The sequence below is a fragment of the Lepidochelys kempii genome, chromosome 2 (assembly GCF_965140265.1).
Source record: "Lepidochelys kempii isolate rLepKem1 chromosome 2, rLepKem1.hap2, whole genome shotgun sequence".
NCBI lineage: Eukaryota > Metazoa > Chordata > Testudines > Cheloniidae > Lepidochelys > Lepidochelys kempii.
Window position 1 is genome coordinate 186,448,715 of NC_133257.1, and position 27,594 is coordinate 186,476,308.

At 43.2% G+C, this 27,594-nt stretch overlaps 1 protein-coding gene across 46 annotated transcripts in view; it reads left to right on the forward strand.

The window, feature by feature from the left end:
• The window catches only part of CLASP2 (cytoplasmic linker associated protein 2), a 271,237-nt gene that overhangs the window by 236,694 nt on the left and 6,949 nt on the right, over positions 1-27,594 (forward strand). For 42 of the 46 annotated variants that reach the window (XM_073333022.1, XM_073333023.1, XM_073333024.1 and 39 more), the window contains 4 exons: positions 2,268-2,496; positions 9,293-9,486; positions 11,442-11,570; positions 19,489-19,695. In XM_073333022.1, the coding sequence (XP_073189123.1) occupies positions 2,268-2,496; positions 9,293-9,486; positions 11,442-11,570; positions 19,489-19,695 (759 nt within the window). Of the gene's footprint in view, positions 1-2,267; positions 2,497-9,292; positions 9,487-10,696; positions 10,805-11,441; positions 11,571-17,760; positions 18,148-19,488; positions 19,696-27,594 lie in introns of those variants that run through there. The other 4 variants (XR_012157456.1, XR_012157457.1, XM_073333041.1 and 1 more) reach the window with 4 other exon arrangements.

Below are 27,594 nucleotides of genomic sequence, written 5' to 3' on the forward strand. Positions count from 1 at the left end.
ATGACAGCCAACGCGAGGAGCTGATTTAGTACAGCTGAATTATCTTTTTAAATGGATTTGTATATCAAGGGTAGAATTTTCAGAGCACCTAAGTACCATTTTCAAAAGTGCCGTAGGCCTTTAGGATCCTAAATCCTGTTGACTTTCAGTGAGACTCAAGCTCTTAAATGCCTATCCATGCTTATCAACCTTTTGAAAATGGGACTAAGGCTACTTAAGTGACTTAGGTGCTTTTGAAAATTGTGCTCCTGGTCTTAAAGTAAAGTAACCTGTTTATGTTAGAGATGTCAAATTTTAATTACAAAAAGCCATGCTGCTAATCAAGTCTATGTAGAATGCCAGCACTTTAAAGCCTGTTGGACTATGGCTTTAGTTTTAACTTGCAGCTGCTTATTAGTGTTACCTGTTTTAGACAGAACGGTCTGCTTTATATTCTTGCTGTTGTACTGGAAGGAGACTGTATGATTTCTGTCCCTGAATAATGTCATTTGAATAAAATATGTCTTCATTAAATCTCTTCCAGAGAGCAAAACTTTGAGGAAAAAGAATTCTAGACACCTTTTGATGTGTGTCCCTCAAAAGGAGCAAGTCCAGACAAATGCTTTATAGTGTCTAAAAGCTGTGGGCAAAATTTTCAAACTTGGATGTCTATGGTTCTGAAACTCAGGCTCAATAGAACTGAAAATCAGGCTAATTATTTAGGTGCTTAAATATGGATTTAAGTCCCTAACTTTAGGCTTCCGCTATGAAAATGTTGCTGTTTTTGTGTTCAGTTCAAACACCTAAGTCCGTTTTAGGCAATGTTCATACTCACCATTTGAGACAAAAGCTAAGCTTTCTGAGAATGAACACTTATTCTCATTTCTCAGTTCACAGCAAAGTAGCATTTAAAGCTATCCTGCACTAGCGTGCTGTGGATCTAGGAGTTTGTTTGGACCCTACTTCTGTGCACTAAAAGTTCCCTAGGGCAGTGGTTCTCAAACTTTTTTTTTTTGTGGATCACTTGAAAATTGCTGAGGGTCTCGGCAGACCACTTAATGATCTTTCCAAATGTTGTTTGTACCAATAGCTAACTATTGTAAAGAGCTTTGGATAAAAGCACTATATAAGAAAAAAACTTAATAATAATTAGCCATTTACTGTTCTACAAATAAAAGCACACAACTCATATTTTAATATCAGTAGTCTTACCTTTCTAATGTGATGAATGTGCCCTCTCTCCCCTGCTGTGGCAGCCCCCGAGCAGGGGCTGGGAAGGAGTGGGGGGGTCTCTCCCCCACCACAGCAGCCCCCAAGCAGGGGCTGGGAAGGAGGGCTGTCTCTCCCCGACAGCCGCAGCCCTGGAGCTGGGGAAAGTCACCTCTTTCTCTGGCCGCTGCAGCTCTGCACATCCCAAATTCCCCTCACCCCTTCTTCTCACCCCACTTCCCCCTCCCACCTATGCCAGATTCCCCCCCCCCAAAGCCACCACTTCACCAAACGTGCATCTTCTCCAGGGTCCAAGCACCTAATTAGCGGAGCCATGCCTGAGCGGCTCCACTAATTTGGTAGATGGCTCTTCATTCTCTTGTGTGCGGCCGCCCAGGCATGCATCTTAGAGGGAACTATCCACGGACCACCTGAATGGAGCTTGCGGACCACTGGTGGTCCATGGACCACAGGTTGAGAACCTCTGCCCTAGGGTGCTCAATGCATGGCAACAGGGTTCAGATGGACACTTAGTGAACGGCAAAGTAGTATAGGGTAGGTTTACAACTCAACCTGCTGCAATCTAAGTGTTCATTTACATAAGCCATAAGTGTTGAGAAACAATGAGCCAATTTGAGATGTATGTTAGTACTCTGTGGCACCAGTGGAACCTTGCAAACTTTGTAGCTTGTCTTTGATATTGTCTACATGAGAACTTAGCACACAGCAATTTTAGGGTGTGCATTTACAGCACACTGCCTACTCTGTACAACCCCCACATGTGGACACTGTTACTGTGTGCTAAGAGGGCCATCAAGCGCTTTAGCTTACTACCGTTTAGTGTACTGGATTTTAAAGTATAAAGAGCACTTTTAGTGCACAATAGGAGTCTCCACAAAAGAATTAGTGTAGAGTAGCCAGAGTGTGGTAAATTGACACCCAGCTTGCTGCACACTAACTTCCCTATGTAGAGAAGACTATTATTTGCTACTGTTAACCTAAGAGGAACAGTGAACTACAAAGTGAGTGAGATATTAAATATGTTTATGGGGAGGGGTGTTTTTATTTTTTCCTGGCAGATTTGCAGTGGCTCTGGAATAGCGGATCTAAGAGCAGGAGGTGGTGCAATTGATACAGGCCGAACAGCTCTTGATAACAAAACATCATTACTTAACACAATGCCTCCCCACTCTTCTCCACGTTCACGAGATTATAACCCGTACAATTACTCGGATAATATCAGTTCTTTTAACAAATCTGCTTTGAAAGAAGCTATGTTTGATGATGATGCAGAGCAATTTCCTGATGGTAAGTTCTAGATTACATTCTTTGTTAGAGGGAAAATCATAAGATTTGTCTACATTTGTTGCGTATAGTCTTTAAGGTTTTTATGTAGTAAATAGAGGCTGAGCTAAATTAGCTATACATAAAAGTATCTGAAGGAACCAGACTGCTGATGCAGTAAATCATGTTTTTCGGACTAGGTTTATTGAATTGCAAATCCTATCTGAATATTGTGAAAAGCAAGCAGTGTTACAAAAGCTATCAGACAGAATTGCAATGTAATGGAATATTCCAGCATTAATGTTCTTCCTCATAAATACAAAATTATAGGAAAAGTAAGGGACTGGAATAAGAGAATTGCTAACTGTAGCGTATACTGTATATTTGGACTTAAGTTGTAGTAAGTATATTTTAGTGTATGACAGTCCAAAAAGAAAAAAAAAATTTGTAGATATGTTGCTTTATCTAATTTTTTTCAGTTTGTCAAGGGAAGAAAAGATCTTTGTGATTACCCAGTTTCTTTTTTCATTATGTAAAACTAGTTTTGGCTACAGATGAAAGATTAACAGCACAGAGTTTTGGTGGTGAAATATTTTTATTTGAAACACAAGTCTGGGATATTTTGTGTTGACTAAACATTTTTTTAAATGCAAATGCTGAAAAAGGAGGCTGTAGTCAGACCATTTTGACATAGTTATTCAACTTGCTGCTTTATAAGCTTGTTAAGCTAAATTTTAATCTTTTCCAGTGTATTTTCTTGTAATGTTTATAACCAAATGTTTTATTTTGCATTTGTTTCCTTCACTTATTCTTTCTTGCTCATTTTTCTTCTCCAATTCTGTAGCTTATAATAACGTTTTCTAGAGATATGGTACTGGCTGTGAACTTTATGTTCCCAATTATTAACTAGTCTGAATTGAGGCAAAACACTGATGACCAGCTGAGGATCTGGCCCCACATTCTTGAAACAAAAAGATGATGACCATTAAGTTATCATCCTATTGAGAGTTTGGTTTGAAGCATGTCCATATGTCCCCAGGATTATGCAGCACTGCTTTGTCTACCTTGCCTTCTCTTAATCACTACTTTTTCATCCATGTCAATCAGTACAGTATCCTCTGTTATTTATTTATATTGATATTATATTCAATTTATTTTACATTACCCCCAGATATTCAGTGTGCCCATTTTTGTATTGAAGTTGCTTGGGTTGGGGGGAATGGTGGTTTAACAACTGGATAGGGAACAGTTGTGGCTTTTGGTATTCCGTTCCAGTGTAGAATATGCACAGCTCAATGGTAGATGGGCGATAGCAGTGGATTGTGGACCAGTGGAGAGATTCCTCTTTAAGTAAAGGAGAAGGAAGCTTGTAGTACATGTACAAGTTTACTAGTGGCTGGCAAACAATCTTTACTGTCCTACCAAGTAGACCTGAGACACTTAAGTAAAATTATAAATGATTTGAATTACTCTTTCCTTTTGATCAATACCTCATGTTCATTAAAAATAAATTTATAAAAGCTTTAAAAGTCTAATTCTAATGGTGTTTACCTTATAAACTGCTATCCATGCTCAGAAACAAATTCAAGTAGGTAGAAAAGTTATTTTGTGAAATTTGTTCATGATGAAATTATTTCATATTAAGTTGAATACACAGATTTGTAATGAAGTCTTAACTTTTCACTTTTCTTTAACGTTGAGCATACACCAGCAAAAGTCCGCTGGCCTCTTGACACTCCCAGTTGTACATGCTGTACACCTTACTGAAAATCTCAAGGAAACCTTGAAAAAGGTGATGGCAATGCAGAAAAACTGGTAGGGGGGATTGTTACTGTATTGCTTCAGAGATAGCGAATATTTTGAAATGAGTATTCAGTTATAGTCTAATCTTTATTATGTTGTTAGAGCCTGGTGAGAAGGGAATTCTTGCTTCTGTCTCAACTGTAGTTCTGTTATTAAGCAATGATTTGCCATAGGAACTACCTGAAAGAAAACAATACACTCTCTGGCATTGTTTGTATGCAGATTTAGTAATTGCACTCAGAGTGAGATTTACGAGATTCTCTACTTGAAAAATTTACTCTTATTCAGCTTTATTTTCTTGAAACGTCACCATTTATATAGCTAGTTGTCAGCATTAAGAGCCACTGTCAGTCTTCAATTATATTTTATGTAAGATAAAAAGATATGATATGTACTGGATCTAACCTAAGTGCAGTTCTACTTATTGACATAGCTTTTTGCCAAGTGATGTTTGGGGTAAGTAAATGGCCAATGTTCATGTTTTACTATTTACATGGCCAAATACAATTTTATTAATTATGGGAAACCCAGTATGTTTCTGGAACATTACTGGAAATACAAAAAGAACAGATTCAGACCATTCTTAGAGACAGTCAATTAATGGCCAGACTGATCCTAGAGACACCACTGGATGTAGCTGTTACAGCTGCCCGCCCGGTCTCCATGACAGTGGTACTGAGGTGGATTGTGGGTTTTTTTTTGTTGGCTACGCCTCTCTAGATTGCCCAAAGAGCTACAGACTTCCAGTTTGAAGGGCCATAGTCTTTGCGGAAAAGATAGATTTTTCTCTCCACATCCTGAAGGATTCTCGGACCATGTTATGCTCCTTAGGAATCTACACTATGGGACAGAAGAGAAGATGTACCTCTCAACCACACCACAGGTCACAATCTTCTCAATACCCACCATCTCAGTGCTGTTATGAGCCACAGTGTAAGAGGCCCAGGGCTCAAAAGTAGGAACAGTCTGCACCCCAGTCCATGACCTCTCAAACTGCCTCTTATAAGCACTTCTGATGAGCTGGTTGAGGTCCTGAACAATGATACCTTACGGCATCAGCTGCTATCTATACACCTGTCACGCCACTCAGTGCAATCTATAGAGCAACGACTTGGGCCTCTGCCCATACTTTCGCAGAACATTATGCGATCACTGAAGATTTGGCCGCTGACATCATCTTCAACTCCACAGTACTCTCTGTAGTAAAAGATTCCACTTCAAAGTTCCAGCCTCCAGTGGTGGGTACTGCTTGGGAGTCCCCTAATGTGGAGCACCCATTGGGACACTACTCAAAGAAGAAACAACGCAACTTGTGCAGTAACAATGGTTCTTAGAGATGTGTGTCCCTATGGGTGCTCCACAGCCCACCCTCCTCTCCTCTACTTCGGAGTTCTCTATAGGGGTGTGTGGTAGAGAAGGAAGTGAGGGGGGTTCGCCCATGCAGTGCTAAATAGCCTTAAGGCAGACCATGAGGGAGGAAGAGCACATGTGCGGGATCAACAGGACACTGCTGCCAAAAATCTCGATTAGAGGTGCAAGGGCACACAGGCACCTAAAGTGAAGAACCATCGTTACTGCACAAGGGAGTAACTTCCTCTTCTGATTGTCCTGACATTTTATTGACTGCTTGGTAAACATTTTATTTGTCCTCAAAGTCCTTTTTTTTTCTTTTTTTTTTTTTTTTTTGTGGGTAAGTAAAATATATCCTGAGCTGTAATCTAATCCCATTGTGCCACTTTGGCACAGGAAAAATGTGAGAAGGCACATAGATCTTCCTAGCTGATTCCCTTACTGTCATTTATAAGGCTTTACATCACTGTGGCAATGTAAGGTCCTTAAAACATTTACAGGTTTTATGCTCCTGGAGGAATGGACTAAGAATGGGAACAGTTAACGAACAATCGGAACATTAACAGTGTTACTATGCAGGCAGGCTGCTACATTTCTGACTCAGAGAATGAGATCTGTTAACTAGCAGGCAGGCTGCTATTTTCTGGCTCGGGGAAAGAGCCTTCCTCCTCCATAATAAAAAGACCTACCCCTGCACACCCCTGGTGAGCCGCAGTAGCTAGCAAGAGGGACAGAGTCTATCTCGTTTGTTGGCAGGCATGCACGCCCAGCTCTGCCCCCGACAGATATCATCTTCCCCACAGGGACGCACGCCCAGCCCCTCTCCCCCTGCAGTGATTTGCATCTCTGAGGCTGCTCTGGGTACTCTGGAACAGAAGTGCTGCCTGGGCTGCTGGGGAAGAGGCGCGTATCCCACCGCAGATTTGCATTTTTCTGCACGGGGGGCACAGAAATATGCGGGCCATACGAATTCTGCACCCCCACAGGGGCACGGAATTCTGTCAGAAGTAAAAATCATCAAATCTCTCTGTTTAGCAGGATGTTACCGTATTACAGAGTGAGCCTCTTTCACCACTCAGGACATGGTGTTTCTGGTAATTTTAGTAAATTGAATGAAACTACTGACTTGACTTGCATTGATCATTCCAGGCTTTACTTGTATTGATCATTCCATCATAGTAACATTGTTAATGTTCCTAATGTCTGTCAAACATTAGTATTCCAAAAAATTGGACAGGCATGCTGGATTTTTTTTAGCATAACATAAGAATGGCCATACTGGTATGGTGGCAGGGAGGAGAGGAGGCATTGGTAGGATAAGACTGAACTCTTTTCAGGGGATGGGAGATTGATTACATTTGCCTGGTGGCCAGTTTCTCATGAGAATGGGACTGGGGATTTGGTTCCTTCACCCCTGGGGATATAGGATCTGCTGGTCTGGTCCATACATCTGGCACCACCATGCTGCCTCAGTAGGACTTTTTGCCGCTTTGGTTCTGTGAGCTAAGCGGGTTTTATTGTTTTTAAAGTAGCAGTGAGCTTTTACTTTACTTCCAGGATTCATCTCTAGCTGCAGCAGCCACTCCTCTTGGCAGTTCTTATTCATTGCCTGAGGTGCTTACTGCTGTTTAAACAATAAACATAGGAACTGCTCAAACTTGTTTGTGTGAAGAAGTGAAAATGGGGTGGCAGATTTTGCAGTCTGATTCCTGCCATTTTCTTCCTGTCAGGGTGAAAAAGCCAACTGAGAGTCAGGACTGACACCTTGTTTTATTGTGTGAAAAAAGGACAGAGATTTCTCAATTAGCTTTAACTGCTGCTTGCCATTATATGTTTTCCAGGATCCATGAGGGGGTCAGGGCACTTGAAAAGGCCGTTTTGCGGGCTGCCTGCATGTCAGCTATCAGGGTATATCAAAAAACCTGTGACTGACATTTTTTATTCCCAAGTTTAATGATTTTAATTAGGTACCGTTTGCATGTTCAAACACCATCTGGCACACAGTGGAAAACATGCTCCATTTTCTTTAGAAAGAAATTGCAGAAAAGTGAAGGGCTTTTTTCAAATACGTTGTTTTTTTCATTTGCTTGGTTTCAGGGATTTGGCTGGAAGGGGATGCGTGCGTGGTGAGCAGGGAGGGTGAGGGAAGAGAGGAGAGAGACAGTGGGGAGGGGGTGGGGCTTGGGGGAGAGCAGGGGTGGAGTATGGGTGGGGCCACAGGCAGAAGAGGCTGTCTGGGGAGCTACTGCCTCTCCAAGTGGAAGCTTCACCCACCGCCCATGTTCTTTACTATAGTTTCAACCATTTTGCCTGGTACTGAAGTTATGCTTAGCGCCCTGTAATTTGCATGATCGCCTCTGGAGCCTTTTAAAAAAATTAGCGTTGCATTAGCTACCAATTCATACTATGCATTTAATTTATTTGTTTGGTACCCAGAGCAGTATTATACAATGTCAGTCCTTCAAAAACTGCTAAATTTTTTAGGACATGAACTTATGCAATAACCTTTGAATGTGTGACATCAGCAAGGTTGATGAGAATATCATGCTGATGAAATTTATACTGTGGAATTAACCTGTCAGGGCAGAGTATATGCCTCATTTCCCTAATATAATGTCAATATGTTTTCCCAGTAATAAAATTTATCATGGGAACTTATCTTCAGTGTGTGTGGTAGGACTTGCTGTAGCTCACGAAAGCTTATGCTCAAATAAATTGGTTAGTCTCTAAGGTGCCACAAGTACTCCTTTTCTTTTTGCGAATACAGACTAACACGGCTGTTACTCTGAAAAATGTAATAATAAACTCAGACTGATTAACATGTGATTTATCTGTATGTGATGTCATAACAAATTTTGTTGCAGAAATATTTCACTTGTAGCTTAGTGTCAACATAAAATAGTCCTAGAGAAAGGTACAAGACTGTCTCTGCTTAATCGCCATGTTTTGCAGATGTGAGAAAATTTGACTCCTTCCATTATGTGCCTTGTAAAATAGAAGTTTATTTGAGAGAGAGATTTTTTTGTTTGTATCTTTTACCTTTTTTCCTTCAAAAGTACTGTGAGGTTCTTAATCTTCTACCTGGACAGCAAGACACAGGCAGAAGAGTTCCCTTTTCAAAGGCCAGAGATGTTTTACTATTTGGTAACGAAGTAAAGACAACAACTTGATGTTTGAATTTACATTGGAGACCAGGTTTTATTGAAGTTTTGCAGGCATCTTGGGTTGACTGCCCAGTCTGTATAAGTATCAATCTAGTTATTCATGCCTTGCTCATCATTATGGTATCCCTCCCGTATATTTTTTAGATTCTCCTACACAGAGAGAGCTTGTCCTAGGGTCAGCAGCGGCAGCCCTGTGGAATTCTTAGTCTAATCAGCTTCACGTACCTGTTCAGTCATTGGAAGATTCAAGCTGCAGTCAGTTCATTTACAAGTTGTTTTTTGCCATGATGCCAGACATTTGTTGCTCAGGAATGCTGACCACACTGAAAATACAGTATTTGTGTTCATTTTGAGAGTAAAAATGTCCTTGCAGACAGAGCTGAGAAAAAGAAAATAGTTTTAAGGCCTGTCAGCCTAGAAAGTATCACTGCATTATGTGATAGGAGTTACTTTTTATCAACTCTACAGTTTGAGGAATATGTCCATTTATTCCTTTTTAATAGAGCCTCCCATGGACCATTCTGATCTGGTTGCAGAGTTACTGAAGGAATTGTCAAACCATAATGAGAGAGTTGAAGAAAGAAAGGCTGCTTTGTATGAGCTTATGAAATTGACTCAAGAAGAGTCCTTTGGTGTTTGGGATGAGCACTTCAAAACGATACTACTTCTGTTACTTGAAACTCTTGGGGACAAAGAGGTAAGTTCAGACTAACCCAAAGTTGACCATGCACGGAAATTGCTTTTGACATTAGGATCCATTCTTCAATAACACTTCACATGGATGAAATTCATATTGCGTTTAAATGGTATCTCTAGGAGGGGATAGACAAGTATCAGGTAGCAGTAAAATGCTTTTTAATGACAATCTACAAATGGCACTAAGAAAATGCCATTAAATTTCAAATAATCTCAGTGCCCCAAAAAGTAAAAAGAGGCAGTCCTCATGTTTACTTTACAGGGTTTTTTTGTCTTTTGGGTTCTCCCAGTGTCCAGTCTTGTTGACTCCAACTCTGTCCAGTGTTCTGTGCATTAGGCATATACAATCTAGCATCTGGTAATGGACTGGATAGGGGTCAGGTACATGGCTTTTTCTCCATACTACATATTTATGTTGAGCTAGCAATTTAAAAAAATAAAATAAAAAATAACTGAAAAATATACACCCTTTCGTATCAAAAGGGCATTTCTCTGGTTCTCCCTCCCCTGCTTCCTATACTGGCTTCATGTTTCAGGTGATTTTTGTGGTGGATGACAGTATAATGCATATTATGCACAGTGGGTACTATTCATTTGAACTGTGGGATGGGAGTTATGGAAGCTTAAAATTGGTTGCTCATCCTTTTTTTACCTTAGGGTTGGGGATATTCAGCTAATTACTATGAAATTCAAAGTATTCTTATTTGTAGATCACCTTCTAAGTGGGCCATGCAAAGCTTGCCTTTAAAGAATGTCTAAATAAGAAGTGTGTGTATAATACGGACGTAAATATCGTTTAGAAAGATCACCATTTAAACTATAAAATTATATTGTTTAACCGGATAGCCAATTAAAAGGAGAGGGGACCAGGTACCTAGTTTGTCCCGATGCAGCCAACACAGTCACTCCATGCCACCCCAGCAGCAGCTTTCCTTCCCTTCACTGACCAGTGCGCCATCCGCCTCCGCAGCCGAACCCTTCCAGTGGCACTGGGAGGCCGGGGACTACTTTACACACCCCTTCTTCCCCCCCCCCCCCCCCGACTGGGCTGGGGGCCGCTGCTGCCAGCACAGCTGGGGCTTGGGTCAGTCTCTGTTGCAGGAGAATTGGTTGAAGACCTGCACGAAGCGGATTAACGGTTACGGTGGGTTAATGGTAAGACTAACACTTACCAGTTAACCATTTAACCATTGAATATTTTACATCCCTAGTGTATACATCTCCCTCCTATCCCATATTCTCCTCTTTTGGAAAGGAGGTTTCCCTAGCTTTCTGGGAGGATACGAAACAGCTTTTGCTGGCCCCTGCTATGTTCCAAGGTATAAAATCCTAAAACACGTACAACATTATGTATAGAAAATAAATTTTAAGTACTTTTGGAGGTTTCTAAAATGTAGTTGTTATAATTGGCAAGTCCCTTTCAGTCTTGTATAATTAGACTTACTATAATTAGTATGCCATAGTTAGACTTGTAAGTAGACATGTCTTCTCAATCAGAGGTACTCAAAAATTGCAATAACATTTTTGAAAACTAAAATATTTCTAAGCCATTTTTTGGTAAAATAAGTGGTTTAGACAAAATATGGCGGTAATGTTGTGTAAAGGTTTTATTAGCACTCGCTTGGGATGATCTGCATATGTTGCTTGTGATTTTGCAGGCATGCATTGTATCTACATATATTGCTTAGTAAAAACTTCATAACTCCATGTAAGATATATGTATAGAGAGGGGGTGAGAATATGGGTTGGGATGCTGTAAAGATTTTTCTGAGAGTTCCATGTGCTTCGAGCTTGAATGAATAGGCTTGTACTGTATGCATTTGGGGGGAGCTTATTATAATTTACATTATATTTCCACTATCAAACATGTTTGTGTCCAATTGCTGAGCTAATATTAAAAGCACATTGTCTGTTCAAAGAGAAATAACTCAATTATATACAATATTTAACCTTTAGCATGCAATCAGAGCTTTGGCATTGAAAGTTTTAAGAGAAATTCTAAGGAACCAACCAGCAAGATTTAAAAATTATGCAGAGCTTACAATTATGAAGACACTAGAAGCTCATAAGGATCCTCATAAGGAGGTTAGTAAGTGGCTCTGTGTGTTTTGTGTATTTGAGGATATGACACATGTCAAAGCACAAATCAAATGTAATGTTCAAAGAATATGCTTGATAAATGATTCAAATGCCAGTGGGGAAGTAATTGGTTTGATAGTCAAGGATTCAGTAAATATTGGTTAATAAAGGCATGTTATAGTAGGAAGAATTACTGATTTATGGACCCTGAAATGCACAATTTCAACCCAAATAAAATGGATACCTACTTAGCTATTGTCCCCAAATGAGAGACACATGCACCCAACTCTGAGCATCAGATGGATCACTTTCAGGACTACTAGAAGGATAAAGAAGATTACCTTCCTTTTAAGCTATAGGTCCTGGAAGAAATGTGTACACAGGGAAACATTTTTATATTGTATCATCACCATCATGTTTTTGCTTTTCAAAGTGTATTTCTCAGAAAAGCAGAAGCATTAAATGTATGCTACATCTAGTTCAACAGAGGGAAAGGTGAAAAAAGATACATCTTGATATAATTTTTGTAAACAGAAGAAAAGGAGTAAATATCATGGTTGTCATCATTTTGGTATGTCTCTAAAACAACTAAATTAATCTGACAGCAAGTTGTGTCTAATATGCCACCTGGAGATGTAACTGCTCTTTAAAAGTAAATGAAAGGTGTCAATGGAAAACCCTATGAGAATCTACTTGTATGGCATGGTGTTGTTGCAAACATCATATATGATGATCAGAGATAGAAGAATTACCAGGTTCTATGTCCATTGATGAATTCTAAAATGTTTTGTAGCAACATGGTTAATCCAGAGCCTGGTAATCCATTGATAATCCGTTTTAATAATATACAGAAATGCTCTCAATTATGCATAAAAATACCAACACTTTAGAAATTCCTTGACATGTTGTTTGCTGTAACATAGTGCTGTGAATAGTGCAACTTCATAGTTTTAAACTGTTTGTGCAGTCCCGGGGGTCATGCAGCTTTAAACATGCCCCTTCAAACAGAAGAACGCTGCCCTGCCACTGGAATCAGTGCGGCATGGGACCTCAGCTTTTTCCCTACCTAGTATCTTTGGCCAATTAGTGGCTGGGTAGAGTGTTGGGGGAGACAAGTAATTTCAGGGGGACTCTGCACGCTGCCCCGGCCCTGAGCTCTGGCTCCACAGCTTCCACTGGCCGGGAACCGCAGCCAATGGGAGAGGCGGGGGAGGCCCCAGTGGGCAGAGGTAGTGCACAGAGCCACCTGTGCCTAGGAGCTGAGGGACATGTCACCACTTCTGGGGAGTCGCCTGAGGTAAGCGCCACCCGGAGCCTGCACCCTGAACCTGCTGCCCAAACACTGAGGCCTCCCCCACATCCAAACTCCCTCCTGGAGCCCGCACCCTGGCCCCACCCAAGAACCCTCACCTCAACCCATTGCTCCAGCCCGGTGAAAGTGAGCAAGGGTGGGTGAGAGCAAGCGACAGAGGGATGGGGATGAAGTGAGTGGGGAGGATGGCCTCAGAGAAGGGGTGGGGCCTCGGGATGGGGGCAGGGCAAGGGTGTTCAGTTTTGTGTGATTAGAAAGTTGGCAACCCTACATAAAATTAAGCAATTCACATAAATATTGCTTTTGAGGTCGGCAGACAAAGAAAGAAGTAAACATTCCTCTCATTTTTTAAAACTTAACTTTCACCAGTGTTTTTTTTCCAAATTTTTTTTTACACTGTGTGGAACTAATTGATTGCCTGAGCTCAAGTTTTTGAAACTTGTGACTGCAATCTCTCCCACGCCCCTGCCCTCTCACATTAGTCTCTCATTGTTTCCTCTTTTTCTTCCCTCCCCATTTATTCCATACAGTATATTCATTATTACATTCTCTCCATCACTTGTTTTCACTTCCCCATTCCACACCCTTTCCCTAGCTGTGTTCATGAAAGAGAGAAACAAAGGGAGAAAGGGGGCAGAGTTGGGGACAGAACGAGAGCTTTGTAGACTCTTCCTCCTCACCACTCCCGTGAGTCCCCGCACACAATCGCCAGAAGTGGCAGGGAGAGTATTGGTGCATTCACCCCTCCTACTTCCCTGGAAGTGGACAGGGAAAGTGCAAGCCCTGGCATGTGAGTTCAAACTCACCCTACCCCCTCCCAGAAGCAACCAGTGAAGGGGGACGTTCTAGAGCTTCACGTAGCAAGCAGCACTCTGTACATCACAAACCTGGCTGTGTGTAGTGCCATCCAGCAGGGAGCACAGTTGCAGAAGCATGCCTTTTAGGGTAGAAACCTGTCCAATATCCACATTTGTATCCACATCCTCTTGATCTGCAAGCTGTTAGCACACAACTAATTACTGTTTTGTTCCCTTACTAAATCCTCTATTAGTTGAAGATTCTGGTGCTAATTTTTGCTATTTTTTTCTAACTTTTATGCCTAACTTCTAGACTTAATTTCTAACTTTTATGCGTAACTTCTAGACTTCTAGCCAACGTAAAAATATATGTGCTGTTATCTAAAATAATTTTCTTGAATGAATGGAAAATCTGTCTCTCTGATCAGCAAGGACCTACAAGAAGTAGAGACTAGCAGCTGTGTTAGTCTGTATCCGCAAAAAGAAAAGGAGTACTTGTGGCACCTTAGAGACTAAGCTTATGCTTAAATAAATTAGTTAGTCTCTAAGGCCATGTCTACACTACGAAATAAGGTCGAATTTATAGAATTCGGTTTTGTAGAAAGCGTTTTTATACAGTCGATTGTGTGTGACCCCACACAAATGCTCTAAGTGCATTTAGTCGGCAGAGTGCTTCCACAGTACTGAGGCAACCGTCGACTTCCAGAGTGTTGCACTGTGGGTAGCTATCCCACAGTTCCCACTGCCCATTTGAATTCTGGGTAGAAATCGCAATGCCTGATGGGGCAAAAACATTGTCGCGGGTGGTTCTAGGTACATATCATCAGGCCCCCCCTTCCCTCCCTTCCTCCATCTGTGAAAGCAATGGCAGACAATCGTTTCGCGCCTTTTTTCCTGGGTTACCTGTGCAGACGCCATACCACGGCAAGCATGGAGCCCACTCAGCTCACAGTCACCGTATGTCTCCTGGGTGCTGGCAGACGCGGTACTGCATTGCTACACAGTAGCAGCTCATTGCCTTTTGGCAGCAGACAGTGCAGTATGACTGGTAGCCATCGTTGCCATACTCCAGGGTGCTCTTTTAGCCGACCTCAGTGAGGTCGGTCAGGGGCGACTGGGCAAACATGGGAGTGACTCAGCCGGCCATTTCCCTTTTAAGTTTCGTCTCATGGCAATTCAGTTCTGCCGGCCGTCCTACTGCACCGTCTTCTAATGAGCAGCCAGGAGATGACCGATGGCTAGCAGTTGTACTGCACCGTCTGCTGCCAGCAAGATGTATAAAGATAGATGAAGTGGATCAAAACAAGAAATAGACCAGATTTGTTTTGTATTCATTTTCTCCTCCCTTTCTTCCTCCTTCCGTGAAATCAACGGCCTGCTAAACCCAGGGTTTTGAGTTCTATCCTTGAGGGGGCCATTCTGTTTCTCCTTGATGCAAAGCCACCGCCTTTGTTGATTTGAATTCCCTGTAAGCCATGTTGTCAGTTGCCCCTCCCTCCGTCAGAGCAACAGCAGACAATTGTTTTGCTCCCTTTTCCCTGGATTGCCCAAGCAGACGCCATAGCACAGCAAGCATGGAGCCCGTTCAGCTCACCGCAGCAGTTATGACCATTGTAAACACCTCGCGCATTATCATGCAGTTGTGCGGAACCAGCACCTGAAAAACCAGGCGAGAAGGCAACGGCAGCGCAGTGATGAGGACATGAACACAGATTTCTCTAAAACAGCGGTCCCCAGCAATTTGGAGATCATGGTGTTACTGGGGCAGGCTCATGCCGTGGAACGCTGATTTTGGGCCTGGGAAACAAGCACAGAGTGGTGGGACCGCATAGGGTTGCAGGTATGGGATGATTCCCAGTGGCTGCGAAACTTTTGCATGTGTAAGGGCACTTCCTTGGAACTTTGTGACCTGCTTTCCCCTACCCTGAAGCGCAAGAATACCGAGATGGGAGCAGCCCGCACAGTTCACAAGCGAGTGGTAATAGCCCTGTGGAAGCTTGCAACGCCAGACGGCTACCGGTCAGTTGGTAATCAATTTGGAGTGGACAAATCTACTGTGGGGGTTGCTGTGATGCAAGTAGCTAACGCAATCATTGAGCTGCTGCTATCAAAGGTAGTGACTCTGGGAAATGTGCAGGTCATACTAGATGGCTTTGTTGCAATGGGATTCCCTAACTGTGGTGGGGTTATAGATGGAATGCATATTCCTATCTTGGGACCAGACCACCAGGGCAGCCAGTACATAAACCGCAAGAGGTATTTTTCAATGGTGCTGCAAGCACTGCTGGATCACAAGGGACGTTTCACCGACATCAACATGGGATGGCCGGGAAAGGTTCATGATGCTCGTGTCTTCAGGAACTCTGGTCTGTTTAAATGGCTGCAGGAAGGGATTTACTTCCCAGACCAGAAAATAACTCTTGGGGATGTTGAAATGCCTGTAGTTATCCTTGGGGACCCAGCCTACCCCTTAATGCCCTGGCTCATGAAGCCGTACACAGGCACGCTGGACAGTAGTAAGGAGCTGTTCAACTATAGGCTGAGCAAGTGCAGAATGGTGGTAGAGTGTGCATTTGGACGTTTAAAGGCGCGCTGGCGCAGTTTACTGACTCGCTCAGACCTCAGCGAAACCAGTATTCCCATTGTTATTGCTGCTTGCTGTGTGCTCCACAATCTCTGTGAGAGTAAGGGGGAGACGTTTATGGCGGGATGGGAGGTTGATGCAAATTGCCTGGCTCCTGAATACGCGCAGCCAGACACCAGGGCGGTTAGAAGAGCACAGCAGGAAGCGCTGTGCATCAGAGAAGCTTTGAAAACCCAGTTGCATGACTGGCCAAGGTACTGTGTGACACTTCTGTTTGTTTCTCCTTGATGAAAACCCGCCCCCTTGGTTGCCTCTAAATTCTCTGTAAGCCACCCACCCTCTCCGCTTCGATCACAGCTTGCTTGCAAAGGAAATAAAGTCACTATAGTTTAAAAAACATGTATTCTTTATTAATTGATTATAAAAATAGGGAGATAACTCACAGGGTAGCCCAGGTGGGGTGTGGGAGGAGGGAAGGAAAAGGCCACTTTAAAACTTGTTGAATGCCAGCCTTCTGTTGCTTGGGCTGTCCACTGGGGTGGAGTGGTTGGGTGCCCGGAGCCTCCACCCCCGCGTTCTTGGGCGTCTGGGTGAGGAGGCTATGGAACTTGGGGAGGAGGGAGGTCGGTTAAACAGGGGTTGCAGCGGCAGTCTGTGATCCTGCTGCCGTTCATGAACCTCCACCAGATGCTGGAGCATGTCCGTTTGATCCCACAGTAGCCCCAGCGTTACCTCATGCCACCACCTCTCCTCACGTTCATCGGCCACTTTCCTGTACTCTGCTATTGTGTACCTCCACACATTCTGCTGAGCTCTGTCAGTGCCAGATGACTGCATGAGCTCAGAGAACATTTAATCACACTTGCGTTTTTTTTCACCGCCTGATCTGAGATAGCCTTTGGGACAGAGGAGGGAGGCTTGAAACATTTGCAGCTGCTGGAGGAAAAAAGGGGAGTGAAGTATTTTAAAAGATACATTTTACAGAACAATGGGTATACTCTTTCACGGTGAACAACACTATTCACATTACGTAGCACATGTGATTTTTGGTACAAGGTCGCATTTTGCATCTTATATTGAGTGCCTGCGGCTTTGGTGTTAGAGATCTCACACACACAGTGCTAGGCAACAGAATTCGACTTGCAGGCGGCCAGGGTAAGCCATAGTCTTTCGGCTTCTGTAACCTTCATAACAGGAGCGCCCTCCTCTCCCATACCAAGCAAAGCACGTTGAGTTGGCCATTTAGTGCTGCAGTTTTCCTGTTAACGTGCAGCAGCAGAAACCAAACTAACCCCCCCCACCCATCCAACTTTCTGGGATGATCGCTTTACCCCTCCCCCCACCGCGTGGCTGGTATCAGGGAAGATCCCTGCTAGCCAAATGCGAACAGCTCAGCGCCAGTGCCACGCCCCCGCCCCCCCCGGCGTGGCTGACTGCGGGGAGGATTTCTTTTCAGCCACAGGCCACCTCTGAATGTTCCCTTAATTCCCCTATTTCAACCAGGTTAACATGAACGATATCACTCTCCTGAGGATAATACAGACAGATAAAGAACGGATGTTGCTTGAATGCCAGCTAACACCGGGACCATACGCTGCCAGGCTCTGTCATGCAATGATACCAGATTACTTGCTACTAGCATGATGTGGTAAAGTGTCCTACCATGGAGGACGGAAGAAGGCTGCTCTCTCCAGAAACCTTCTGCAAAGGCTTGTAGAGTACCTCCAGGAGAGCTTCATGGAGATGTCCCTAGAGGATTTCCGCTCCCTCCCCAGACACGTTAACTGACTTTTCCAGTAGCTGTACTGGCCACGAATGCATCCCAAGTCCTCAGGACTACTTAATCATTAAAAAACGCTTGCTTTTATAACATGTATTATATTTAAAAAGGTACACTCACCAGAGGTCCCTTCTCCAGCTTCGTTGGGTTGGGAGGGTATTTCAGTCAGGGTGAGAAAAAGATCCTGGCTGTTGGAGAGAATGGTGTGCAGTGTGCTCTCCTCAAGCTCATCCTCCTCCTCATCTTCCCCATCGCAAAGTCCTCAGGCATGGCGGAGAGAACCCCATCATCAGAATCCACGGACAGGGGTGGGGTAGTGGTGGTGGCCCCCCTAGAATTGCATGCAGCTCAGCGTAGAAGTGGCATGTCTGGGGCTCTGTCCCAGAGCATCTGTTTGATTCTTTGGTTTTCTGCTAGGTTTGTTTGAGCTCCTTAAGTTTCACGCAGCACTGTGTTGCGTCCCTGCTGTAGCCTCTGTCCCTCATGGCCTCGGAGGTTTTTTTAAATGTTTTGGCATTTCGTCTTTTGGAACGTAGTCCTGATAGCACGGATTTCTCTCCCCATACAGTGATCAGATCCAGTACATCCCGTTCGGTCCATGCTGGGGCTCTTTTTCGTTTCTGGGACTGTATGGTCACCTGTACTGATGAGCTCGCCTGGCCAAACAGGAAATGAGAGTCAAAAGTTCTCGGGGCTTTTCCTGTACACCTGGCCAGTGCATCCAAGTTCAGAGCGCTGTCCAGAGTGGTCACAATGGTGCACTGTGGGATAGCTCCCAGAGGCCAATACCTTCGAATTGCGTCCACACTAACCCTAATTCGAAACGGCGATTTCAGCGCTAATCCCCTCGTTGGGGAGGAGTATGGAAATCAGTTTTAAGAGCCCTTTATGTCGAAAAAAATGGCTTTGTTGTGTGGATGAGTGCAGGGTTAATTTGATGTAATGCTGCTAAATCCGACATAAACTCGAAGTTTAGACCAGGCCTAAGGTGCCACAAGTACTTCTTTTCTTTTTGAAGAAGTAGAGAGTTACAGTAGGGAAATTGTGTGTTAAAAATATTAACTGAGACTTCAGCAGTCTGTCAAGGGTGAATGTGGAATAGCAATCACTAAAGAGATTCCAGGCTTGACTCAGCACCTATTGCCAGGGAGACGTGGGGAATGTTGATGTCTGTATTGCCACAATGCAGAAGTTAGGCCTAGATTATTACCCACATTTTCAGAAGAGCTGCTTCCATTTAGGAACTGCTGGGTGCTGAGGATTTTTGAAAATTTGTTTCCAATGGTCTCTTCCAGTCCAGATCATTTTACAGTACTGTAGAGCTGTAAATAAAACTAAATAAAAATATATTGATTTCACTGCAAGGTTCAAGAGCAGAACTGTCAGAATTTAGACTGCACAAGCTTTTTTTAAAACTATTTTCTCCATTGTTTTATTTAATCTTTTTTTAGGTGGTGAGATCTGCTGAAGAAGCTGCTTCAATGCTGGCGACTTCCATTAGCCCAGATCAGTGCATCAAAGTACTTTGTCCTATTATCCAAACTGCAGATTACCCCATTAATCTGGCTGCAATCAAAATGCAGACAAAAGTGATAGAGAGAGTATCTAAAGAAACGCTTGCTCAGCTTTTACCAGAGATTGTGCCAGGTCTAATACAGGTAAGAAACCATAGCAGATGTAAAGAATTAAGCAGAAGTTTAAATCTCTTTAGCATATCACTTAGCTCTCATGGAAAACTTTGATCCGATGAAGTGAGCTGTAGCTCACGAAAGCTTATGCTCAGATAAATTTGTTAGTCTCTAAGATGCCACAAGTACTCCTTTTCTTTTTGATTTGGGTAGTAGATGGTTGCATTTGTGGCCCTGTGATGGGGTATACAAAGCCCACGCTGGCCCAGGAATGGTTAGAGAGAGCTTGAGAGCTCCATCTGGTATACCTGGAGAGGGTGTAGTCAGGTTGAGGGAGGAACTCGAAAGAGTGTGACACAATCTCGTGGGAGGAGAGGCTGTATAAGGAAGGGTGGGGAGTGGGAGAAAGGTATAGTTGCAGGAGACAGCATTAGCTATGTAGTGAGCCCAGTGAAGGGGTAGTACTCGCAGGAAGTTTCTCTCAGGAGATTGAGTCACAGGGAAGAACAGAGAAATGGAGAGGCAGAAACTTCAAGCCCAGCAGAGGTGAGACAGGTCCAGTGGTATTTATAGTGTAGACTCTATTTTTGTTGGAAAGGCGGACCAAAGGGAAGCCTTTGGGGTTTGCTGTATTTGTTTCAATGCTGGTGTAGGACATTATTGCCCTGGCAAAAGCAGCACTTTAGAGGAATCTGCCAGAAGCCCAGGTCCCAAACACAGGAGACCCTCAGAAAAAAAACCACAATGGGGTGCTCAGAGATAGGTCCAAAATATCTTTGTTGTTTGGAGCAACGTCATTCTGATTCTCAGTCAGCTAAAATTAATGATAACTGTCTAGGATTTTAAGAAGATACATTAAAATTTAATGTGTTCCTAAAGAATAAAACTATTAAATTAAATTTCAGCTTTTGGGGCTGCTATTAGATTACTTTTAAGTAGTGGTTCTCTTTGTGTTTCAAAACTGCCCTGTAAAGCTCTCGCTTCATTTCTTAAAATTAAATATTTTAAGAACGAGGGGGGCAGGATTCGGTTTTTGGAAAGAGAGTCTACTAGGTGACTTTTTTTGTGTAAAGTTGACCAAAGAATGAAAACATTGGAGAATCTGTTTTGGGGCAACTGAAGTCTGGTTTTGTATTGATGTGCAGAATAATCTAGCAGTCATTTTACCAAATTTAGTTATTTGCAGTTTTTAATTGTGCCGTTGATTAGAAATGGCTCTCATTTACTTCAACAGACCACAATGCATGGAAGCCCTAAGATCTTAGAAACATTAAAAAACATTTATCTAGATGCAACACGTTTTCAGCCTTTAGAATAGATTAGATGATTTGAAACCGTTTTAGTGATACTTTATTTTCAGGAAGATTTCACATTTCTTAATCTAGTGGCCGGTGATGATATACATTGAAATTAACATTTGAGAAGTCCTGGTTCATGTTAAATAAATAATATTATGCAGTCATCATATTTATGGTTCACATGCTGATCTCTGCTAAATCATTAAGAATCTTGATCCAGTGAGGTTCTGAGTATCACCTATTAGATGCTCAGCACATTGCAGGATCTTATCCTACATTTGGGTGACTTAAATTGGCTCTACTAATTCAGTTTAAATGCTTTGTATATTTAAATACCATGTAATATTTTTCCCTGTTCCTTTAAAATAATTTTTATTTTCTTTTTTATAAAATCCACTGTTTTAAAAATGAGAAAGAAAAGAGAAGACAGGGCCCCAAAGCATGTGTCTACACTGCAATAAAACATCTGTGGCTGGCCTGTGTCACCTGACTCAGGCTCTGAGATCCCATGACGGGGAGGGGCCCAGACTCCAGCCTGAGCCCAAACATCTATACAGCAATTTTATAGCCCTCCCAGCCCAAGCCCCTGTGAGTCCCAAGTCAGCTGACACAGGCCAGCCATGGATATTTTATTGCACTGTAGACATACCCAAATGGTCTCATAGCCGAGCTGAGGTTTGGATAGGGCAGAGCTGAGGTTTGGATAGGGCAGACTGAAGTATAGCTTAAATGTTTTTAAACTTTGCTTTATGTTAACCTGTGTATTAAAATGGAAAATATTGTACCAGTTCAGCTGTGCTTCTTTCCAATATTACTTTTTTGGCACAAAAGATACTTTTACAGTGCCATCATAACCCTCCTTATAGGAAGTGCAGAAAATGTTGCCACAGGTAAGGTTGCCAGATACTTTCCATTATAAGAACCTGTTTTCAGTTACTTATAATTTTGCTAAACTTAAAAGTTTGGACTGAAATTTTCCGTGCTAAGTGTCTCAGGCATGTGTGTGTGTTTGTTTTTTGTCTTTGTTTTTTTGGTCAGGGAGGGGAGTTTTAGTAAAAATGATTCAGCGGTTTCCAAGAAATAGATTAGGGAAAAGTGCATTGTTTTGCCCATTTAAAAAAAAAATCCTGTAACTGTTTTGCTCCATGCTTTGGACCAAGGACTTTAAATTTGGTCCTGTTGAGACGGGAGGAGTCGCCCTCTTGTGAGGGATCCTTTTTTTGCTATCCCCATAAAAACTTGCCCATATATGGACAGGTTCTGAACCTCAGAACACTTCTATTTGCTCATGATCTGGAGAAGCTTGTTAGACTTTAGCTAAATTCTCCAAAGATTCCACCAATACTCGGTATATTCTAGCCCAGCTCCGCAGGAAGATAGAAGTGAAGAGCGGGATACAGACAGCGGGAGCTGGGGAAGGGCAGGAATAGAGGAATGGGGGTAAGAGCAGGAGCCAGGGAAGGAATAAGAGCAGAATTGGGGGATAGGAGCCAGATGGGGATGGGGGGGAAGAAGCTGGAGAAGAGAGGCTAAGAACAGAAGAGGACAGGGAGAGGCTGAGTGAAACGGGGAAAAGGGTCTCTAACCACTAGCAAACACTCCCTTCAGAACCTGGAACTTAATCTGGTAGTCCTGAGTCTGCATTCTTCTGCTGTCAGCTGTGAAACCTACTGGCAAAGTGTGTGTGTCATCCTACTCTAGTGTTGGTCCACATGGAGGATGTCAACCTGCTGCTGCTGCCAGTTACTCCGTGAGCTCAAGTAGTAGATATCTGTGGACCAAATGGTCCAAACTCTGTTGATGAGTTAAGTTGGGGGTCAGTCTGATTCCACAATATTTGGTGGGGAGTGTTTAAAAGAATTAGAAAGTTACATTTTAAAGAAACATACATTTAAATGGGCATTACAGTTAATAGATTCATAGATATTAAGGTCAGAAGGGACCATTATGATCATCTAGTCTGACCTCCTGCACAATGCAGGCCACAGAATCTCACCCACCCACTCCTGCAATAAACCTCTCACCTATGTCTGAGCTATTGAAGTCCTTCCTTACTCTTTTCATCCCCCTTCTACTGAATATTTGCATTTAACTCATTGCTTATATGTAATACCAATTATTTTAGTATCAGGAATGAAGACTGATCTTTACACAGGCAAATATAAATGTCAGAACAGTAAGCCATAGCATCAATCTTCTAACTTTTGAGTGCAAGATTTTACCACCTTAAAAATGTGGAGGTTTTTTTATATATATAATACCACTTTTTATTAATGTGCCTATTCTCCAATAGAGAAAATCAGAATGGCTGAGCTCCAAAGAGCTTGAATATTTGCTTCAAGCAAACAATGCCCAACTTTATGCTTCAGACAATTTTGTCTTCACATCCTTCCCACAGTGACCTCTATCTTCTTCTATGCCAGCCCTACACCTGGAAACGTCTTCCTTGCGTGGTCCACAAGGTCATCTCCCTTTCCAAATACAAATCCCTTCTGAACTACTTCCTCTGTGAAGAAAACAACTGTCTGCCAAGGCCACAGAGCAGTTGGGGAGTTGTCATATTTATATAAACAAAAAATCATTTTATCAAGAATTTTATCATCAAAAGTGACTCTTTATAGCTGACCACTCTTAATTTTGTGTTTTAGATCAAACCATCTTTTCAAGCATCACTTTTTATGTAGTATGCAGTGCATTGATATCCAGCTTGTAGTCCAGAGGTCACTTGTGGCCTTTGGGGCTCTAAATTGTGACTTCTGAGGGTGAATGTATGTATTAATGAGTATTTGATAAGGTAAAACTTGTGCTCCCACAGCCAAGCTCTGCAATGTTAAAATAGTTGTGACGTCAAGCTCTCAAAGGTTAGGAAATTCCAGAAGTAGGGTTGCACAAGCAACCATGTGGTTACCTCCCTCTTTGGGGACCTCTCATAGGAGAGAATCCCTTTGTAAGATGCTGATTCCCTTCTTAAGAAGAGAGCCAAAGTTGAGGTTCCTTCATAACACCAAGGGAAAGGATTTTACATCTATTTCCTGATCCCCAAGAAGAATGACCGTCTGACACCCATTCTGGACCTCAGAAACCTCAACAAGTACATAAGAAAATTCAAGCTCATGACGCTAACTCCAGGGGACGCTATCCTTTCCTTGTTCCAGGGAGATTAGTGTGTGACTGTCAACTTAAAGAGTGCTTACTTTCATGTGGCAGACAACATTTGCTTCAAGGGCCTGAGGCACTGTGTGGAGATGTGATTTATTAGTTCAGTCTTTCCTGTTGGCTTGTCCACAACACTGAAAGTCTTCACGAAGCACCTTCTGGTAGTTGATGTGCTCCTCAGACATCAGGGGAAATTGTGGTCTGTACCAGTTGTTTTCTGAGAGTAGTCACTGAGGAAAAGCCCTGTTGTGAGCGGTGCTTAGCAGCCAGTTGTCCCAATATAGGTAGACAAATATTCCGAAGGCTATTAGAGCTGATAGCCTTTTTGACCAACATCTCATTCTTTGCTTGCGTGAATATGAACAGATCATTACACACCAAATATACATGACCTTTGAAGGAGACTGTTCCTCCTAGAGTGCTCAACAGCTTGATTGATGAGAAAACAAGGACAACAGCCACTGGGGGCGGGGGAGAGGTATCCTTTGCTCCCCACATCAGTCGCCATCATTGCCTCCAGCCTAGACTGGTGTGTGCATTTTGCCAAAACCAGAAGTTCTCAAACTTCATGGCACCGCGACCCCCTTTGGACAATGAAAATTACTCCCCCCTGGTTGAAGCCTGAGCCAGCCCAAGCTCCCAGATGGGCGGGGAGGGCAAAGCCCAAAGACTTCAGCCCCAGGCAGGGGGCCTGTAACTTGAGTCCTGATGCCCAGGGCTGAAGCCCTCAGGCTTTGGTTCTGGGCCCCAGAAAGTCTAAGTCAGCCCTGGCAACCCCAATAAAATGGGGTCCCGACCCACAATTTGAGAACTGCTGGCCTAGACCATCAGGTATGTGGCCTTTAGAACACCTGGGAGTCCAGACTTCATATGAGTGTACTGGAACTCAGTGCACTGCAGTGATCCCTCAAAGCTTTTCAGCTATCTCTGCATCATCATGTAGTACAGGTGCTTACAGACAACACCACGGCCACATACTTCAGCAATAAACAGGGAAGAATGCATTCTTAGTGGAGGTAAGAAAATTTTGGATGTGGTGCATGCAGGTCCAAATCCACCCAGTAGCTCTTGCATCTTGCTGGGCAGAACACGAAGGCAGACTTCCTCAGCAGGAGGTCTCAGGATCAACTTGAGTGGTCCTTGAAACCACCACTAACCAGTGCCATATTTTGCAGAAGGAGCTACAGGGTAATAGTCCGGTATGCTTGCAAACAGAACAAATGGCAAGCATATTGCACAAATGCACACAGATAAGTGCTGTCTCTGAAATGTTTCCGCTGGACAGCACCAACTTCCTATTAATAGCCCCAAAAGGTATGTCTACACTGCAATTAAAAACCCACGACTGGCCCAGGTTTGGGCTTTGGGGCTGTTTAATTGCAGTGTAGCCTTCTGGGCTTGGGCTGGAGCCCAGGCTCTAGGACCCAGAGTGGTGGGAGGGTCTCAGAGCTTGGGTTGCAGCCTGAGCCCCACAAGCCTGAGTCAGCTGGCATAGGCCTCACAATGGGGCCTTGTGATCGCTAGTATTCTGATCCCCTGAAGCTAGTCAGAGAAACCCTGTACTTATTGCCTCTGTCTTCAGCCCTCCTGTCTCAACCGCAAGAAAGGATTGTGCAAGCCAACCCAGACACTCCCCTTACAGTGTGGAGGATAACCTGTTGACTTATGTGGATCATTTCTCCTCTTGGAGGATGCAGGCCATCCTCCTACAATCCATGAACGGTTCTACCATAAAATGCTGTAAACAAAAATGGAAAAGGTTTAGAATCTGGGCCACTGGTAGAGGACTCACGCCATCCTGAGCTGGAGTTCCTGCACAGCTAGAGTTCTGTACCTGATGTCTCAGGGCTTATCCTTAGCCTCTTTAAGGTATCTGCTTGCCGCGATTACGTTAAGGATAAACATCTTCTTTCATCTTGTTGTCGCTAATTTACTTATGAGCATGGTAAATGCATTTGCCCCCATTAGGCAGCCCCCACCTTCATGGAACATAAATCTTGCCTTAACAGAACTGATGGTTTGACCCTCTTGCTTAAGCGTCTCTTGAACATTTATTGATCAAAATGGCCTTTCTTACAGCAATTACATCTGCTCGGAAGGGGACTGAGCTTAGTGCTTTTGTGTCTGCTACATAATGAAGCCCCATCCAAGTTTTGTGCCTAAAGTGGTCTCAGATTGCCACCAATCTCAGTATATTTCTCTCACTGCGTTCTTCCCCATTTCCACCCTGGGAAAACTTTTTCTCCATACCCTAGATGTAAAGAGGGTGCTCTGTTTTTTACCTGTAAAAGATCAAGCCCTTTAGAAAATCCAGTAGGTTATGGGTAGCATATGGGAAGAAATGTCAGGAAGTACTCATTACCAAACAGACTTTCACATTGGATTCGGAGATGTAAGGAACACTGCTACATTTTATCTGGAAAATCAGTATCCTGTGGTTTTAAGTCCCTGTCCATGAGAACCAACACAGCTTCTATGGCGTGCCTTAGTAAGGATCCCCTCATGGAGACTTGTAAAGCAGCAAGTTGGAGTTGAGTGCACACTTTCACAAAGCACTGCTCCTCAGGCTTAGGCCTGGTCTACACTGTGGGGGCGTGAGCTAAATCGGTCTAAGTTACACAACTTCAGCTACGAAAATAGCATAGCTGAAGTCGACGTACTTAGAGCTACTTACCGCGGTGTCTTCACTGCAGTAGGTCGACTGCTGCCGCTCCCCCGTCGACTCTGCCTATGCGTCTCACTCTGGTGGAGTACCGGAGTCGACGGGAGAGCGCTCGGCGGTTGATTTATTGCGTCTTCACTGGACACGATAAATTGACCCCCGCTGGATCGTTCACTCCAGAGGTAAGTGTAGACATGCCCTTAGAGTTGCATTCAGATGCTCAGTTTGGGAGAGTAGCACAACAGTCCATATTTAACTAAGAACTCCTCACCCACCAACATCCTGCTGATATCCCACAAGTGGGAGTTTACAGAGACTCTTGATGAAGAAAGAGATTACTAACCAGTAACTATTGTTCTTCAGAAGTCACCTCTGTATATTTATACTACGTACTCCCTTCCTCTCTACCTCAGAGTTCTATATAACATCCAGACTCAACAGTTAGAGAGAAGGAATTGAGGTGGTTGGTGGACGCATTCTTGTCGAGTAGGGAGATGATGTTGCACGCATGCAAGATCTCTCATGCTTCTCAATGGACAAGAAGAAAAGGAGTACTTGTGGCACCTTAGAGGCTAACAAATTTATTTGAGCATAAGCTTCCATGAGCTATAGCTCACTTCATCGGATGCGCTCACGAAAGGTTATGCTCAAATAAATTTGTTAGTCTCTAAGGTGCCACAAGAACGCCTTTTCTTTTTGCGGTTACAGACTAACACGGCTGCTACTCTGAAACCTGTCAATGGACAAGGATTTTCAAGGCAGTTCCACAGTTCTATGCTTGGGGCACCATATTCCACAAGTGTAAATGCACGG